This window comes from Branchiostoma floridae, chromosome 7 (genome assembly GCF_000003815.2).
Source record: "Branchiostoma floridae strain S238N-H82 chromosome 7, Bfl_VNyyK, whole genome shotgun sequence".
Lineage (NCBI taxonomy): Eukaryota > Metazoa > Chordata > Leptocardii > Amphioxiformes > Branchiostomatidae > Branchiostoma > Branchiostoma floridae.
In genome coordinates, this window is record NC_049985.1 from 1,638,601 (window position 1) to 1,657,811 (window position 19,211).

The 19,211-nt window shown below is 42.6% G+C and overlaps 1 protein-coding gene across 8 annotated transcripts in view; it reads left to right on the top strand.

Moving 5' to 3' along the window:
- LOC118418906 (protein diaphanous homolog 2-like) overlaps positions 1-17,231 on the top strand; it is a 44,728-nt gene extending 27,497 nt beyond the window's left edge. For 5 of the 8 annotated variants that reach the window (XM_035825035.1, XM_035825034.1, XM_035825036.1 and 2 more), the window contains 13 exons: positions 57-371; positions 791-902; positions 1,891-2,007; positions 4,090-4,286; positions 4,911-4,997; positions 5,532-5,684; positions 6,180-6,309; positions 6,910-7,034; positions 7,835-7,999; positions 8,807-8,948; positions 9,501-9,614; positions 11,271-11,345; positions 16,794-17,231. In XM_035825035.1, the coding sequence (XP_035680928.1) occupies positions 57-371; positions 791-902; positions 1,891-2,007; positions 4,090-4,286; positions 4,911-4,997; positions 5,532-5,684; positions 6,180-6,309; positions 6,910-7,034; positions 7,835-7,999; positions 8,807-8,948; positions 9,501-9,614; positions 11,271-11,345; positions 16,794-17,026 (1,965 nt within the window). In that variant the 3' untranslated portion in view covers positions 17,027-17,231. Of the gene's footprint in view, positions 1-56; positions 372-790; positions 903-1,890; positions 2,008-4,089; positions 4,287-4,910; positions 4,998-5,531; positions 5,685-6,179; positions 6,310-6,909; positions 7,035-7,834; positions 8,000-8,806; positions 8,949-9,500; positions 9,615-11,270; positions 11,346-13,342; positions 13,357-14,468; positions 14,490-16,793 lie in introns of all 8 variants that reach the window. The other 3 variants (XM_035825040.1, XM_035825041.1, XM_035825038.1) reach the window with 3 other exon arrangements.
- Positions 17,232-19,211: the final 1,980 nt, after the last annotated feature.

Sequence of the window (19,211 nt, forward strand, 5' to 3'; positions counted from 1 at the left end):
TTCTCGAAAGTATATGACGCCCCTGTTGTTAATTTGTTGTTGGTTTTTGTCCACAGATAAAAGCTGGTGGGATCCCTGCTGGTACAGGCATCCCCCCACCCCCTCCCCCTCCCGGGGGCATTCCTCCTCCACCCCCACCCCCTGGGGGCATCCCCCCTCCCCCTCCACCCCCAGGAGGTGGCCCACCCCCTCCACCACCCCCACCGGGAGGCGGGCCTCCCCCACCCCCTCCCCCACCAGGCATGGGCCCTCCCCCACCCCCCGGGGCGCCCCCACCCCCTGGTGCGCCCCTCAACGCCCTGCCACCGGGCATGCAGCCTAAGAAGAAGTACAAACCAGAGGTCACCATGAAAAGGGCTAACTGGAACAAGGTACGGAGATCTTTACTAAGAAGTATGATTATAGTAGTTTGGGCAAAAGTATGATTTGGAATCTTCCTATGTCTAGTCAAATCCAGGCGTAGGACCAGTCAGGTTTTGGCATTGATAAGGAAGCGAAAATATATAAAAAATTTATTTTGGTGATAGCAGATACTTTATACTTTTAATTGCAGCCAAAAGTGTGAGGATCCCTCGAGTAGTTTTAGATAAGACTATACTTGCATTATATACATAGCAAAAATGAAATTATATCTTACATAGATATTCCTATTGCTTCAAAAATGTGCCTTAAACATTGCAAGACCTTACAAAGTGTTGTGATCTCCATATTATACTTGATTGTAAGTAAAAGTGTGAGGATCCCTGGGGTAGGATTACAAAAGAAGTAACTATTATTTTTTTTGTTCCAGCTGCAACCGAGGACCCTGACGAGGAACTGCTTCTGGACCAGGGTCAAGGAGGAGAAGTTTGAGAATGACGACCTCTTCCACATGCTTCAGAACAACTTCGCCTCAAGTAGACGTGAGTTCTTACTGCTCACAAATCTTAGCACCTTAAGACTGAGAGAAAAGTGATAGTACAGATGTGTAGTGTTTCAGAACAACTTCTCCTCTAGTAGAAGTGAGTTCTTACTGCTCACAAGTCTTAGCACCTTAAGACTGAGAGAAAAGTGATAGTACAGATGTGTAGTGCTTCAGAACAACTTCGCCTCCAGTAGACGTGAGTTCTTACTGCTCACAAATCTTAGCACCTTAAGACTGAGAGAGAAGTAAAAGTACAGATGTGTAGTGCTTCAGAACAATTCGAGTAGATGTGAGTCATTTTTACTGCAAAGACTGATTCCTTAAAAAGAAGGACTTTCAAAAGAAAAGAAATAGATTTCTCCCAGAAAAAGGAGTCTGTGGGAGTCCAACTCTTTTCTTCTACTGTCTGCACTGTGCACAGATTTTAACGTCTTACGACTGAGAGAAAATGGAAAGTACAGATGTGTAGTGGTTCTTAGGATGAAGTAGTAAAAAGGCTGCAGCTACCAAAAGAAGGTGGAGTAAGCAAGCTACAAGGACTCGTGTGTGGGAATGATTCCTTATCTGTCCTCTTGCCCTTCTTATTAGTTTTTCTTCGGCTTTCTTGTCAGGTAGATTAAAGTCAGGAGTCTCATATTTCCAGAAGCTTACGTGATTGATACTGAATTATGTCTGGTAAATGTTGGTTCTCTAGAAACAAGAAAAAGTCAGATACGTGTCTGAAGGCTAACAGAGTTTGATCTGCTGAAATGCCATGTTACCAACAGAAATAGTTTGTTGTTTATTGTTGTTTCACACCCACACTCACTGTCCAGTTTAACAACCGTTTATTGTTTTATTTACTCTTTTTGCTGTTGACAGCTTGTATCTACTACAGCTACTCTTCCAGGAGTAACAAAATTAATATCATAAGATTGACACATAATATCATAAGATTGAAGTATATTTTTGCCATTAGAATGGAGTTTGATTTTTTTTTTCTCCAGCGCGAGGAAAAGTTGGTATGGATGAGGGTGGAGGGGACATGGTGGAGGGGAAGGAGATGAAGAAGAAAAAGGTGAAGGAACTGAAAGTCTTGGATCCAAAGACAGCACAGAATCTATGTAAGTCCCATGTCTTATTTTTCCTCATCTAACACTAGATTTTGCTGTCCATAGTTTCTGGACCGTCTTACACGTTGCATACAGTTGCCCCTGTAGGACTAGTGCGCCAGTGGACGATAGGGTGGAGAAGGACGTGCACACCACTCCTTCACCTTAAAAAAAAACCCAAGTGCAGGCCAGGCAGACAGGTCGCTTTAAACCCGAGACAGACGGATGCCAACAATGGTTTCTGCTGTAACCATCACATGAAGTTTTCTTCTTCTATTGTGTCAAAGAAATGCATTTGAGTCTTAAATTGTTGTCATCACGTATGCAGCTTTTGGGCAGTGTGTTGTATAAGTCTAACAGCGATGTAGCATAACACCATATCCTGGCTTGTAGAGTTGTGTCAAAATATATGTTTTCAAACTTCTTTCTTCCACTGGTTTTGTCCGTAGTGCTGAAATACCTGGAGTTGTGCACTGTCCCTGTCCTTGGTGCTGAATTGGTGACTTTTTATTTTAAATGTAGAAATGTCCTGTGTCTTTTACAATTTGTATTCATATTGTAGGTCAAAGGTCACCAAAATGGTAAAAAATGTCTATTTTTTTTTACTAAAATTCACAAAACCCCAAACTTGTTAGGTTCAATGTAGAAAAAAGTTTGCTATGTGACATTCGACCACCATGTAGTATTTAATGCCATGGGAGCAGGCTTTTAGCCAGGCATGCGTCAACGCGTCATCTGGACGCACTCTTCTTAGAATAACAAGAAATTTGATCCCCCTGGACGCCCTATACTGGGGAGAAAATCCTCTGACAAGCATGAAATTCTGATTGACCAGGGATGCTACCAGGTCATCTGTGGTCACAGTCTTCTACTGTGACATCTGTAACAATATTCTTGCCTCTTGGATACCTTAGAATGCACTGTTTTAATTTAAAATCATAAAAAAACTCTGCACCATGGAAGGTGGATGCCCCCAGACCCCCCTACAATAGTCTCTTACCGCGACTCACCATTAAGTTTGGACTCCCTATTATAAAATCCTTGCTAAAATCCTGCATGGGAGTACTCTGTATTATAAAGAAATCAAACTTCAAGGTCATATACATGTATAATGGTATGTAGAAAGTCACAAAATTGCTCCAGAAAGACACTTTTGGTATTTTTTTTAAATATTCATGTTATGGGATATTTCAATCTATTCAGCATTATACGCATTATAGGCAGAACTACATTTTGATTTTGAATTTAGAAATGTCCCGTGTCTTTTACAATTTGGTCCTTCTCTCACTTGGGGGATCTGCCCCTTCTCTCACTTGTTAGATCTAAGCCATGGCAAACTTCTAGTTGTATGCTTTGTAAACTATTGTTTGCAGTAGTCTTCTTACAAGGACTGTAATGATAGCTAGAGAGAAATCTACACCCTTTCCAATGATCCCATTTCTTCACTTGTAGCCATTTTCCTGGGCTCCTACAATATTCCTTATGGTGATATTAAGTGTCTGATGATACCATTTCTTTCTTATTAGCCATTTTCCGGGGCTCCTATAAGATCCTAGAATAAGTTTTATGCTTGTAAACCAATGTTTGTAACAGTCTCCTTCTTACAAGGACTGTAATGTTAGAGTTTTTCGATGACACCATTTCTTTCCTACTAGCCATTTTCCTGGGCTCCTAGCTGATGACACTGTTTCTTCCCCTGTAGCCATTTTCCTTGCTCTTGTACAAGATCCCTCACAGCGAGTTTAAGTTTACGATGGAACCTTTTCTGTCCTATTAGCCATTTTCCTGGGCTCGTACAAAATCCCGCACAGTGAGATCAAGCGGCTGATCCTTGAGATCGACGAGGAGCGGATGAGCGAGGGGATGATCCAGGGGCTGATCAAGCAGCTGATCCTAGAGATCAGTGAAAGATACTCTTTCTGATGATACCATTTCTTCCCCTGCAGCCATTTTCCTGGGCTCGTACAAGATCCCCAACAGCGAGATCTAGCGTCTGATGATACTATTTCTTTCTTTGTAGCCATTTTCCTGGCCTTCTATAAGATCACCCACAATGAGATTAAGATGCTGATGATACTGTTTCTTCCCTATTAGCCATTTTCCTGGGCTCGTACAAGATCCCTCACAGCGAGATCAAGCGGCTGATCCTAGAGATTGACGAGGAGCGGATGAGCGAGGGGATGATCCAGGGACTGATCAAGCAGCTGCCCGAGGCCGAGCAGTTCGGCGCCCTGAGGGACATGAGGGATCAGTTTGAGGAGCTCAGCGAGCCGGAGCAGTTCTGTGTCTTGGTACGGGGCTGATTTGTTATGATTTACTAAGTAATACGTAATTACTTTACTTTACTTTGGACGAGCTACCACTGGAACCAAACTTGAAAGCTGTCTCCATACCACCCTATCTTTCATCAGGGACCGATTTGGATTTGATTTACATGTAATTTATTAGGCCTAAAATTATTGTCATATCTCAGCGAGCCTGAGCAGTTCTGCGTCATGGTGAGGGCTGGTTTGTTTTTATTAAGGCTTAGGGGAAAAAATGCTGTGTTTCCTGTTTTCCGACCTACTCTAGAAAAACCTGCCAACCCTAGACTTTTTTTGGGGGTGGGTAGTGGAGTCACATAGCAGGCTGAACAAAAATTCTAACTGAAAGTTCCGGTTAGAATTTTTATTCAGCCTGCTTCCTATTGAAGTAAAAATGTCCACTGCTTGTCCTAACTAATTAAGGATACAGGCAGTGATAGACTGTTATGCTTCAATTCGTGAAGAAATGAAACAAAATTGTATCCTGACAGTTTTTTAAGATATTTCAATAAAGATTTGAACTGCTTGAAACACAAAGTTATAAATGATGTAGTAGGATTTTTATAGTTCATATTTGTGCTAAAGAACTAAAGATAATGTATGTATGTCCAGGTGAGCGACATTAAGAGGATGGGACCCAGGCTGCAGTGTATTCTCTTCAAAATGAAGTTTGAAGAAGTCATTCAAGACATCAAACCTGTGAGTGAACTTCCTTGTTATTTGGGGAAATTTGAGTCTTAAGTAGTTTTGTAGTCTTAAGTAGTAATTTAAATAAACTAAATTAATTAATGATTTAACATGGCATGGCAGCTGCTGGTAGACACTGAACGACCTGTCACCCCTAACATATGCACATCCATCTGCAAGTGTTGTAAATCTATGTACAATGTCTTGTCTGTTTCCACAGGACATTGTAAATGTGACAGCAGCATCAGAGGAGTTGAAGTGTCTCTTGACAAGTTACATTGTTAGGACAACCTGTAGTGATTTAAAACTTGATGTTTCTGTTTTCCCAAGACATTATAAAAGTGACATGTCACGAGACTCCAAGGTAGTGCAGCAGCTTAGATTTCTTTCTGTTGTGTCTGTTTCCGCAGGACATCGTAAACGTGACGGCAGCGTCAGAAGAAGTGAAGAACAACAGTATAAGCCTGACCTGTATAACATGAAGAATTGTAAGGATAGCCAGTAGTAAAGCTGTACTCTGTATCCTATCTTGTCTGTTTTCCCCAGGACATAGTAAATGTGACGGCAGCATCAGAAGAAGTGAAGAACAGCGCCAAGTTTGCCAAGATGCTGGAGCTGGTTCTGCTGGTGGGGAACTACATGAACTCCGGCTCCAGGAACGCACAGTCCGTCGGCTTCGAGCTCAACTTCCTCACCAAGGTGGGCGGTTATGTGTTGTTTCTGTGTTTCCGAACTCTAAAGGGAACTGTGTTGTTTTCTGCAGTAACATGCGTAGCCCAGTGGTTAGCGGCCCTGCGTCTGGAACTAGAAGACTTGAGTTCGATTCTGGCTGTGTTGCTCACCCGACATGCACGCTACCGGAAAGGGCTGCAGTCCTTAGGACGGGATGTTAAGCCGCGGTACACTTGACTATATTAAAGCTCTACTCAACTTCGCTCGTTCTTTTCTTGGCCCAGTAAGCCCCCTAACGCCTGCCAATATAATGTTTATTTTCTACTTGGGCCAAACTCCGGTGCACAGATTTTTTTCGGGTCAGGTTTTCTCAGACCGGTCCAAGAAGAAAAAGTGGTTTCGTAATCGTACCGGTCCCCACCCCTACTGTGCAAGGATGCATGCTTCAATTTTGAAGACTACGAGATAGGTATAGACATCCGGAACAAGATGATGACCAGAGCTTGATTTTTCTTTCTCCAGTTACGAGGCACGAAGACGGTAGACAACAACTCCACACTGCTGCACTTTGTGGCTCGGATGATCGAGGAGAGGTACCCAGACATGATCACGTTTGGGGACGAGATCCTGCATGTGGAAAAGGCAGCCAGAGGTACGTGAACTTATCCTATATTGTTCCTGCAAATATTTTATTAGATGTGGCATTGTGTGGCATAATCGGTAAGGTCTTCGGCCCAAATCTAAGAGGTCCTGTTTTCAAATCTATTGATGTGCCCTGATGTTGTGCCCTTGGGAAAGGCACTTTACTCGACTTACCTCACTTCACTCAGATGTAAATTAGTACTTAGCTTCGGCTAGGTGATAGTCACCTGTTATGTTTATCCTTCTACACATGTGGTAAACTAGATAAATAGATAGATATAAAAAATCTAGTTGAGTTCACATGGACAGAGCAGCCCAACTTGCCTAGGATCTGGTGTGTGGCAGAGGCGGGTCTGTTAGTTCAAAACTAAACCTACGCGTCCCTGTATATATGTACATAATACCCAGTAATTCACTTGTCTTGTCTTGCGCCCACAAATCAGTTGTTAATTGCTTGTTCATTTGTGTCGTTAACCTTTTTTTTTCGCTTTCATTTATTTGTTCCAATCACTTGTAACTGACACATGCGCGTGCTAGTAATCCCTGTTATAGGGGCTTAGCAGTGCAAAAAGAAGAAGAGGCAGATAAATGTTCTCTCCCATTTGCACAGTTTCTGAGGACACCCTACAGAAGAGCATGTCCCAGATGGAGAAGAACATCACCATGCTGGAGACAGAGCTGAAGAACCAGGCTAACAACAACGACCCTGCAGACAAGTTCAAGGACAAGATGCAGATATCCTTTATGTAACAAATAAGACATTTTCTCAAATAAAATTTTGAAAATACCTCAAAGGCGGTCTAAACTCAAGATGGTAGTGCTATTTTCCAATAGATGATAATTTTAGCAAAAAATGCATACTACTTTATACTAGTATATGATAAAGTACCCACTACATGTACATGTACGTGTAGTTCTGAATGCATCAAAAAGGTTTCACTATTCTACTGCTTTCCCCAAGTATTTACAATCTAATTACATAAAAACATGTAAATTAAGTAATCTCAGTCTATTAATGTCTACCTACAATGTGTCTGACAAAGTCTGACAAGAGTTAAGTCATGAAAATAATCTTAGGGGCGATAAGGAAATTTCATCTTATGATTCGTCCTTTGATATCAACAATTGGCCAGATTTTGGTGTGCTTGTCGCCCTACAGGAAAATCCCTTTGGATATGATGTTAAGCCTTGATCCATTGTTCTTCATAGTTGTTGAAAAAGAGCTAGCCTAGGGGAAATTTCCTCGGTACAATGAAGCTCTGTATTTATAGAAACTTTACATAGCATCTGTCTTCTCTAGTCTGTCACCACCACTGAAAGATTAGCACAACTTTTCAATGAATTCATTTCAGCTAAAATTGGTTTTAGGTCACTTTCACACCTTGTGTGTACATAATACAATTAAGATTTAGTGACTTTGAGATGCTCAACTGTTTTTAAACATGTTTGTCATGCACTAGTACTAATATGTTCTGTCAATTCATTCTAGTGACACTAGTTTGTAGCCGTCATGTTTTTTCCTTAACCGTTCCCACGACTTTGTGGAGGTTGCTCGCGAGCAGTACGACCTGCTGAAGGGCATGCACAGCCACATGAAGACCCTCTACAATAACCTGGCCGAGTTCTTCTGCTTCGAGACCTCCAAGGTCTCCATGGAGGAGTTCTTTGGCGATCTCGCCACCTTCAAGTCCGATTTCTACGTAAGTTATGGTGTAAGAGCTTCTCAAACAATGAATAAACAAAGGTTCAAACAAAACAAACACACAGGATTGGGTTGTTTGAAAAATAACTTGTTTTTTTACCAAGAACTATTGTGGAGTGAAAGTCGTTGCCACCAAGCACTATAGTAGCATCCTTAATAGATAGCTTTAAGCAACACTTGCAGATAGATGTGCAAAGGTTTGGGTGCAACAGGTTGTTCAGTATGATATGACCAGCTAGTACCTCAACAGGAAAGGAGGTCTATGTATGGAACTTTCTGGCACTTTGGATTGAACTCATTTGCATCAACTTTGTCTTAACTTGTATTACCCTTGTTTCCTTTGGACTACAAAACTTCAACTATTTTGCATATCAATTCAATCATAGTTTGGATATTCAGCCTCGGCTGCTCAACAAATATCTCTTCAGTGTCACTGACCAAAAATACAGATGTTATCTGAAATGTCCGACCATGTCCAAAATCATATCCAGTTGCATCAGTAATAGCTATTTGGCAACATCCATGAAGGTTAGACATCCAGGTAATAAGATATGCCAAAAAGCAGTTACTCATTCAAGCAACTGGATATGATCTTGGAAACGGTCAGACGTTTCTCGAATTGTCTTCATTCATAGTTCCAGATCACTTAGGTGTGACTGACAAAAACTAGTAGATGCTAGTTGAAACTTCTGACCATTTTCAAAATCATATCCAGTTGCTTGAGTAACTGCTTTTTGGCATATCTATTGGGCAAGTCTGTTACTGCCCATACCTAATCATGCCTGTGTTTTCTGCATGTCCACAGCAAGCTCAGAAGGAAAATGAGAAGATCAGGGAAACACAGGAGAAGATGAAGAGAGTGAAGGAAGCCAAGGAACGGGCAGAACGAGAGAAGAAGGAAAAGATGAAGCTGAAACAACAGAAGGCCATCATCGACATGAATGCTGGTACATTCCAATTTTTCTTATACATTTGTGTTTTGTAACTGCAGGAATAATTGTATAACACTCAAACTCCAAAGGCACATGGTAGCAGCTCGGAAATTTTGGTTAAAGTGGAGAAGGACATCAAGAAAGTGGTCTCACCAGAGGGAGAGCAGGACGGTGCAATGCAGTTTCTATATGTTCCATCAGAGGAGGCTTTTTTTTTAAGGAGGGCATATTAGCATCACGGATTGCTTGTTTTTGCAGGAGACCAGGACAGTATGATAAATACAGTGCCTGTATGCTCTGTGTGAGGCCCCGGGTTCAATACCCTGCATCTCCATCAAACATGAAAGCATTAAAACTAATAAAAGAAATAATCTGCTACACTGCTAAGAAGGTGAAGTCAGCCATTTCTGATTGCATGTTGTCTGTATTCCCAGAGGGAGACCAGGAGGGTATGATGGAAAGTCTGATCAAGGCAGTTCTTGTATGCTCTACCAGAGGGCGCTTTGCTTTAACTAGTTTAAGGGGGTAAATTCTGACATTTCTGATTGCTTGTTAATGTATCCACAGAGGGAGACCAGGAGGGAGTCATGGACAGTCTGATCGAGGCGTTACAGACAGGCAAGGCCTTCAGCAGAGAGAAGAAGGAAGGAAGGAAAAGGACACCTCGAGGGGCGGCTAACGGTAGGTTACTTTGTATGGCGAACAAACCTTATTACAGAGATACTGTAGAACAGTGTTTTTAACTGTCTTAGGTCTGTAAGTGCATGATTGTATGATACAGAGTTTTGTAGTATAAGGTGTACATTTTTTTTTTTTTTTTTTCAAAATTTTGAGCAGGGCTGTCTCCGTCTTTTGGTTTTTCCGTTCCACTTAGTTATGCTAAATAAGTACGAAAATACATTTTTTCATCAATTTGTGAACGTTAGATGTTTCAAACATACAGGCTGAAACTTTTGTTCGTCCCAACAAGCAATTTGAAATTTCCAGAGAAGGATGAAAAAGTCCTGGAGACAGCTCTGGTTTTCAGCAAGTGTACATGTACTCTGTAGCTTGACACTTTGGTTGAACCCTTATTGTCAGATGGTGAACAACAATACATACAGAACCCAGAGATTTAAAGTTACAAAGACCTAGGTTCATTCTCTCTACATTCCAGTCCTTTATTATTATTTTATTTTACTTCGTTACCTGCTGTACTTTCCACATTGGCTTTCTCTGTCCCTGGAATATCCTCTGTTCTTCCACTGTTACAAATACTTATGCTGTGGTAAACTATTCTGTGGGGCAATTTCCTGATGTTAGTTGTTCTACATCAGTTCAACATCATTTTCTATTTCAAACTAAGGCCACACGAATTTGTATCCTTGGTTCTCAAACAATGTGAAAATACATTGTATAGCAAGCATAAATCATAAAAGCAGATGAAAATGTCATTATGACTGTATTCATGGCATAAAACTGTGCACCAAGGCATGAACCTGGTCCTCTGGCTTTGTTTCCATTATTTCAGTTGAGGATATTTTTGAATCCAGCAACCAACAAATTAAATTTGTGTGGTCTTAGTCTCTTGTACATTCCTTGCACTTCTTTACTACCCGTAGCCTGAAGCTGAAGTAAATATCTCCTAAATACTGAAAGAAATGCTGTCCCCATGATGTGGTGTTTTAAGCCTGACTGTTTTTAGTTCAGGGTGTGTTTGCCTTTACCACTGTACATGTGTATCCTGTAGATCTGTAACCTAAGGTAGACATCTTAGTCTTTTCTAAGGCTGTGCCTGTGGTTTTTGGTTCTCAGGGACGATAAACAACCAACCATTGCTTTTGCACAATTCTCTGCAATGTTGTCTGACCCTGAAGTTCAAATTAGACCAGCTTTATCTCAGTTTTTTTGGCCAGCAATGTTTATTCATTGGCAGAAACCAGTGTCGTTCTTTATTCATATATCAACGTTGCAGACGCACAAAAACTGGTATCCTGAATGGCATCATAAATTCTAAATTTTAGTTTTGAAAAATTGACATTGTGAATTTGTAATACAGATATCATAATCATGACAAGACACGTGTACACTTTGAGTCTTTACTCATATGTCAACATCTTTTGTGCTGTTAGACAAAAAATGGCAGCCTGAATGGTGTCACTAACTTAAACTCATGGCAAACGTTTCTTGTGATGCAGATATCATGATTATGACAAGACATTTTGTGAAATTTGAGATGCTCCCAGGTATGTTCTTTGAAATTCTTCATCATTTTGAGAGAAGAACAAATTACGTGACACCTCCCTGAGAACCAAGAGTGCACAAGTGTGGCCTAACCTGAGAGTTTAACCCTTACAGACCCGGGACACCCCTTCCATGCAGAGTCCCTTAGGCTTCTAGAATACAGGCTGGGTGTCATACCCGAGTACGGAGGTAAGGCTGTGTGCCCCGACGTGACGTCCCCTGCCCAGCCATTTCCTGTCATGTATGTCCTGTTGTCCCAAAGCCACTACTTACATGTGCCCTGCTGACCCAAGGCCAGTCATAAATGTGCCCTGACCAACCATACATATGTGCCCTGCTGTCCCAAGGCCAACCATACATGTGCCCTGTTTTCACAAAGTTAGCCATACATGTGCCTTGCTGACCCAAGGCCAGTCATAAATGTGCCCTGACCAACCATACATATGTGCCCTGCTGTCCCAAGGCCAACCATACATGTGCCCTGACTAGCCATACATGTGCCCTGACTAGCCATACATGTGCCCTGACTAGCCATACATGTGCCCTGTTGTCATAGGCCAACCATACATGTGCCCTACTGATCCAAGACCAGCCATACATGTGCCCTGTAGTCCCAAAGCCACTGCTTACATGTGCCCTAATGTCCCAAGGCCAGCCATACATGTGCCCTGACTAGCCATACATGTGCCCTGTTGTCCCAAAACCACTACTTACATGTACATGTGCCCTAATGTCCCAAGCCCTGATCAGCCATATATGTGCCCTGGCCAACCGTACATGTGCCTTGTAGTCCCAAAGCCACTACTTACATGTGCCCTGCTGTCCCAAGGCTAGCCATACATGTGCCCTGTTGTCCCAAGGCCAGTCATACATGTGCCCTACTGTCCCAAGCCCTGATCAGTCACACATGTGCCCTGACTAGCCATACATGTGCCCTGTTGTCCCAAAACCACTACTTACATGTACATGTGCCCTACTGCCCCAAGGCCAGCCATACATGTGCCCTGACTAGCCATACATGTGCCCTGTTGTCCCAAGGCCAACCATACATGTGCCCTGTTGTCCCAAGGCCAACCATACATGTGCCCTGTTGTCCCAAAGCCACTACTTACATGTACATGTGCCCTAATGTCCCAATGCCAGCCATACATGTGCCCTGACAAGCCATACATGTGCCCTGTTGTCCCAAAACCATTACTTACATGTACATGTGCCCTAATGTCCCAAGCCATGATCATCCATATATGTGCCCTGGCCAACCATACATGTGCCCTGTAGTCCCAAAGCCACTACTTACATGTGCCCTAATGTCCCAAGGCCAGCCATGCATGTGTCCTGACTAGCCATACATGTGCCCTTGCTGACCCAAGGCCAACCATACATGTGCCCTGTTGACCCAAGGCCAGCCATACATGTGCCCTGTTGTCACAAAGTTAGCCATACATGTGCCCTGTTGTCCCAAGGCCAGCCATACATGTGCCCTGCTGACCCAAGGCCAGTCATAAATGTGCCCTGCTGACCCAAGGCCAACCATACATGTGCCCTGCTGACCCAAGGCCAACCATACATGTGCCCTGCTGTCCCAAGGCCAACCATACATGTGCCCTGCTGTCCCAAGGCCAACCATACATGTGCCCTGACCAGCCATACATGTGCCCTGCTGACCCAAGACCAGCCATAAATGTGCCCTGTAGTCGCAAAGCCACTACTTACATGTGCCCTAATGTCCCAAGGCCAGCCACACATGTGCCCTGACCAACCATACATGTACATGTGCCCTGTTGTCGCAAAGTTAGCCATACATGTGCCCTGTTGTTCCTAGGCCAGCCATACATGTGTACATGCGCCGCTTCAACCCTGCAGTTAACATTTAGTGCAGCGTCTGTCACATCATTTTATCTTAAATGGCTATCACTCTTTTACTACATATTATGTTTCTTTACTATGTTGACTAACAAAATCCTCCACTTCCTCTCATTTTCATGCATCTTAGTAAACCTATCACATACACAATATACTTGCTACGGTGGAGTTGATCTTCACACAAAACATCACACACACTCTTGTCTTGGGACCAATGCTAATGCATGGTACTGTATGAGTACGTGACTGTTCATTCACTAACCTGTGTGTCTGTTGTCCTCCCCTTCCTTGTTCTGTGTTTTTCTCGCCCTACAATCTTCCAGCTGTGTCCCTGTATGTGAGTATGGTTTCCATATCCTGTTCCATGTTGCAGAGCTGTGTTGCCATGCCACTGTCATTCTCATCTCATCGCCATAGTAACAGGCTTGCTTGTAACGCTAGTTCACCTTTATCCGTAGGGTGACCTTTATGCATTGCTTTTAAGAACAGCACATTAAAGAGTATCAATAATAAGTCTGCGGACTGTGGTTTCAAATTTGCAATACTTTCAAAATGTTTCCATTTGAGACCACCGTCCGTGGTCTTCATATCCCTAAATATGTTTTTTTCTTACAAACAACGAATATAGGTTACCCTCGGATAAAGGTGAACCAGCGTTATACCATTAATGTTAACAAGCATAAAGGATAACGCTTGCCACCAAAAGATGGCAAATTCCGAGAGGCTTACATGCACTATACTAGAAGCTTTAGGATGTGCTTTCTTTAAGTAGTCCTGCATTGATGTCATCCAATATGCCAATGAAAGAAACACAAACCATGGTGTGTTGCAAAGTTGCATGTTGTGAATTGTCCACATGCTGCAGTACCTGTATGAGACAACAGGTGTCCCCATACACGCTAGGCTGTCTCGCTTCCTAAAAGATGTTTGTTTTGTTTTGTTTCTTGAATGTGATGCTGCTGCCTCTTGCTTCAGCTGACTCTAGATCTGCCTCATTATCCTCTAAATCTTGCTAATCCAGTCTGTCTATCATTACCCTGTACATGTCTTATGATATTACTTACCCATGGCATTCTCAAATGCAGAGCCTTGCCAGTATACTGCTTAACAAGGCTGAGGTTACCACTATTGTGGGCATGGCCTCTAACCAGCTGTTAGCTAATCAGACAGGAACGGCTTTACATGTAGAAAACTTTTATAGGTGATTCTCTGATTGGCTGACAACTGGTTAGAGACCAGGTTGACAAAAGTGGAAACCTCAGCCCAGTTTAGCAGAGCATCCCCCAAGTTATATTGTACAGGCAAAAGGCAAGACTTTGAGAGAGAATGACCAATGCAGAGAACTGTCCATGCTTATGAATGTGCAAAGCCTGTGAAGTCAGTGTGATGATGTGAGCTCGCCTAACATGTCTGTCTGCCTTTTGTTTGTGCTGCCTGTGCTGTTAACAGTACCAGATGCATATGTCCAAGGTAATGCTACATCCTGCGCTTTGCCTCACTGTTTGCTTCTACTAATGGCTATCCTTTCTGTTTTAACTAAGGCCACACCAATTTAATTTCTTGGTTCACGGATTCGCTTGCTCCTAATTTTTGAAAAAAAAAAAGAAAAAAAAAATTACCACTCAGCAAAATTTTCACCATGAATGAAACCATTCACCAACTTTCTGGTGTAGCAAATTGGCCTTTATATTATAAGCTCCTTAAAATGTGGGTATTATTATTGCAGTTATATTTATCATTCATGAAGAATGGGACAAACATAAAAACTGACACTACTTTTGTAATTTTGAACAAACAGGTGCTGTTACTGTACAATAATAGTGTTTTTGTACTTTTTTCAAGCTGAAAACTTTTTATTCTTTATGTTTTGGTTTAGCCCTTACCTTTACCCTAACCATTTTACAATTCTTATTTTTATTTCGCCCTCTAGCTTCATATTTTTTATGAAAAAATCTGTGAACCAAGAAATAAAATTGGTGTGGCCCAAGCTCTTTGTTTAACAAGTGCTTTTACTGTAAGCCAATGTTAGGGGGACTGTCTGTCACCTTCATAAAGACAGAAATGACTAGTTCTTGGATGAGGAACGATAGATACTTGTCTCCAAAATATTGGCTAGGGAAAGCACTTGGTTATGTACAAAGAACTTTGTTATCCAGTGACTTACCAACCTGTGGAAACTATCCTCAACTGTCTTTTCTGATTTAACAGTGGTCAGTTTGAATGTGGAAGAACATTGGCAATTTTAAAGCTATAAATGTCTATGATAGCCCATGTCTGTTGTCCTTGTGTTGTTGCTGTTTTGAAACCCATGTCTGCATACCTACCTGTACCTTCGCTCTGCTCCTAAACTTAAGAAAACTGCAAGATGTTTAATATCGCAAGCATCCACGTCTTGCAGCGGGCATGCGGAATGGCCAGAATAAGGCTGTTCATGGTTCCAAACGCACATGTGCAGCAAGATGCGTTGTGGGTTGTACGTCAAAGGTAAAAGCCCCTGAGACATAAACAAACATCCCCATCCTCCTAATGCCTGGTCCCCAAGGGCATTAGCCTATGGGGTCCTGCTATCTAGATGCCTACCAATGGTTATTATGATTGTCGCCACAAACCAGCTGTCAACCAATCAGAGAATAGGCTTTTCTTGGGCTTTTTGTTGTCTCGCAAAGGCCGCTAGGAAGCTATCAGCCAATCATGTTACATCTTACATAGCACCATCCTCCTACGCCCGATCCCCAATGGCTGACTGCCCATATAAGGGTAAGCTCATTAATATCTATAAGCAGGGCGACGAGGAACTGAAAATAACTGCGGGTAGGCCATGAGATAGCAGGGCCCCATAGGCTGAGTCAGCTAGCCGTTGGGGACCGTGCGTAGGAGGATGAACATCCCCGGACATGTTTAAAGCATGGTCAAAACAAGAACTGTTATAAGGGGCCCTCACCTTTGACATATTACCCACAATGCATCATGCTGTGCATGTGCAGTTGCAATGTTGAACTGGCTTATTAGAAACTACGTCTGATGATGTAACTTACAGTGTTGGCATTGGTAATGAGTTGCAGTGGACACTAACATGATGATGCTACATAATGTTTTCTTTATTTCAGCTGGCAGTAAACTTGTATGCAGAATGTTGTATGATGTGGGCATACTGTATGATTTTGCCATCATGTTGTTATGTTTTTTGTTTTTGTTTTTGCCTGACTACATAAACAAAGCTTAACTTGGGTTTGAGTTTTGGCTGCTCTTTGCATCCTTACCTTTTATCCCGTGCTATCTCGATATACATGTGGTGTTTGATACAATTTGAGTTATTGGCAAAAGTTATCAGAATGCATGTTTTGCTGTTCATATGTTTGTCTGATTTGCATACTGCCATATTGGCTGTTTTTGTAAGCCAAAAAAACACCTTGACCATGACTATAATGATTGACATATCAATGCTACATTGATGCATTGTTCGTTCGTTCGTTCATCCCATAGCCTTTTATTGATGCATTGGCAAACAGTTAATCAATACTGTCCACAGAACATCCATTTTTAATCTCAAGGAGCTTTTATCAACATAGATTAAACCATGTCATTGCCAATAGCAACATCAAAGTAAAATATATATCACAAGTACCTTAGATTGCCATTTTCTTTTAAAAAGCGACCAGTAAAGTTAACTGTACCAAAGGACTATACCTCTGCAAAGAAGTTTAAAAAGAAAATTTTTAACCTTCTTGACCTCTGCTTGTTGAGTTCTAACACTTTGCCACCTCCCCACCACAGCTGAGAGAAGAGCGGCACTGAACAGGTCCAGGTCAAGGGTCAATGTGGTCCAGCTGTCCAACTCCGTCAGTAAGGAGATCGACATCGACGGACCCTCGCAGGACAGTCCCGTCAAGGCGCCTCCCCGCAGAAACCGCCCGCCTGGCTCCGTGTCTGTCCTCCCCCGCGACTTCAATGGGTCCAGCCCACCCGGAGACGCAGAGCAGCTTCTGGACAGGTTGAAGAACTTGTAGGCGGATCGCGCCATTTTGTGTACAGGGGGTTTAAGTGTAATGTAAAACACACACACATAGGTCCGTGCAGATAGAATTTGCAGGAATGTGTGTCTTGTGGGTATCAACCAGGGCTGTCTCTAGCTTTAAGTGTTTCACCGTCCCACTCATTGTTTGGGAGACCATGTGGTTGATTTCCTTAAAATTCTGTCATGTTAAGCTTACGTTTCCTGTCATGAAGTCCAGATTTTGGGGACGGCGCCAAGATGGCGCATAGGGCGGTGCCCATCTCTGTTTCATTAGCCGTGGGCCACACACAACGCAATCACTACAGCAGGGGGCTAGTCCACTGGTAGTGGTGTGTGTTCAACTTCCATACTGTTTCCCGAATGCTGAGTGCTAAGCAGAGAAAGCAGCATGTACCATTTTTAAAGTCTATGGTATGACTCGGCCGGGGATCGAACTCACGACCTTCCGAATGCAAGGCGAACACTCTACCCACTAGGCCATTGCACCGGCTAAAACGGATAGGGTAAAACTACAAATTTCCGTCCCGGGACAGAAGGACGGGTCCTTGAGGGCATCCGCAGGTCATTCAATATTCAGCCTCTAAACAATGGTTTCCTATACAAAAAAGAGGAGAAAGAAACTGTTAATAACTCAACTTTCTGACGTTACTGGCACACAAACATACCCTCATATGAAAGCCCGACATCTCAGCTATCCGAAAAACCACATTTCGCCAAGTATCTAACGGTGAAACTTCCAGGAAACTGAAACAATTGACCCCTGACCTCAAAACCGCACCACAACCCAGTGAGAAGGCCATGTGCTAGGACAAAATAGTCCCAACTTTATACCCCTCAGCAACCACAAAAACTCAGCTTTTTGGCCCTAATCAGAAAGTAGAAACCCTCCCCTGTCACACCCACCTCAAAACTGCCAGGATTTCTACCCATTTGACCAGGAAAAAAATCTTGAAGTTTTAGGCCCTGAACTACTAGTATATTCGACAACCATCAATTTGCATGGCGGATTGACCTGCGGATCCCCTAGAGACAGCCCTGGTATCAACATATGATACGAAATGTACTTTGTTAGTACTATATTTTATAGTTTGCTATGGGTTGTTTTCTGAAGAAGGAAGAACAGTTGTACAGGATCAGAATAGTCGCCATATCAAAATATTGTTAAAGAAATACGATATGACTTACGATATGATCCGTATTTTGGAATATAAATTTAATGAATCAAATAACAAAATATATTGCTTGGAAGAAGTAAACATAAAAAGATTGTGTTTAACTCCAAAAAATGTATTAATTGGTGGAAGATACTAATTATAATGTACAGTGTATTCTTGGATATAGGAATTGTTTTGATCTGGAGGTTGAAATACAGAAAGGGGGATTATTTACATGTACTTACCTTCCAACAAATGTACATGGACATAAGAAATGATTGGAAAAGGGGTAACCATTGTTTGAAGAAGCTCAAATTTCTGTCTCTATCAGTCTATGGATGTGAAAGCATGTGTTTTGTCTTCTGTCAGATGTGTGACAGTTAAACAGGTACAGTGCCCAATGTATGTGTGGTTCTGTTAAACAATAGACTGGGCCTCACTGGGCTTCCAGTCCCGAAGTGATCTTAGCACTCGGCCTCCTGTGCCGAAAAGTCACCGAGCACTGGAAAACCCAGTGCGGAACCCGTGACTTGGGTAGATCGGCACTCGATTATCCAGTGCTGAATGACCCCCGCACTGGGTAACCAGTGCTGAACGACCTTTCAACCAGCCTTCCGCACTGGAAGCCGAGTGCTGAGCGGTTTCCAGCATTGGAAAACGAGTGCCGAGACAAGGTTCAGCTCTGGAATTCCAGTGCTGACTGATCTTCAGCACTGGAACAAAGCCGTTCAGCACTGGAATTCGAGTGTAGTAATTTCTTCCGCACTTGGCCCCAAGTGCCGACATCATTTCCTTCACGAGTTCGCACTGGGCGCCCAGTGCGGAACTCGTGACTTCGGTATACTTGCCACAGTTCAGGTTGTGTATTCGGCAATTTCAAGAAAGACTGGACATAACTTGCTACACGTATTTGTACCAAACATAGTTAAACTCTGTGCTTCCACAATTCCCTGAAGTATTACGTGCCAGAGTGCATTTCAGAAACAACGCATCACCTTTTTAATTGGTGGGATGCTTCAACAG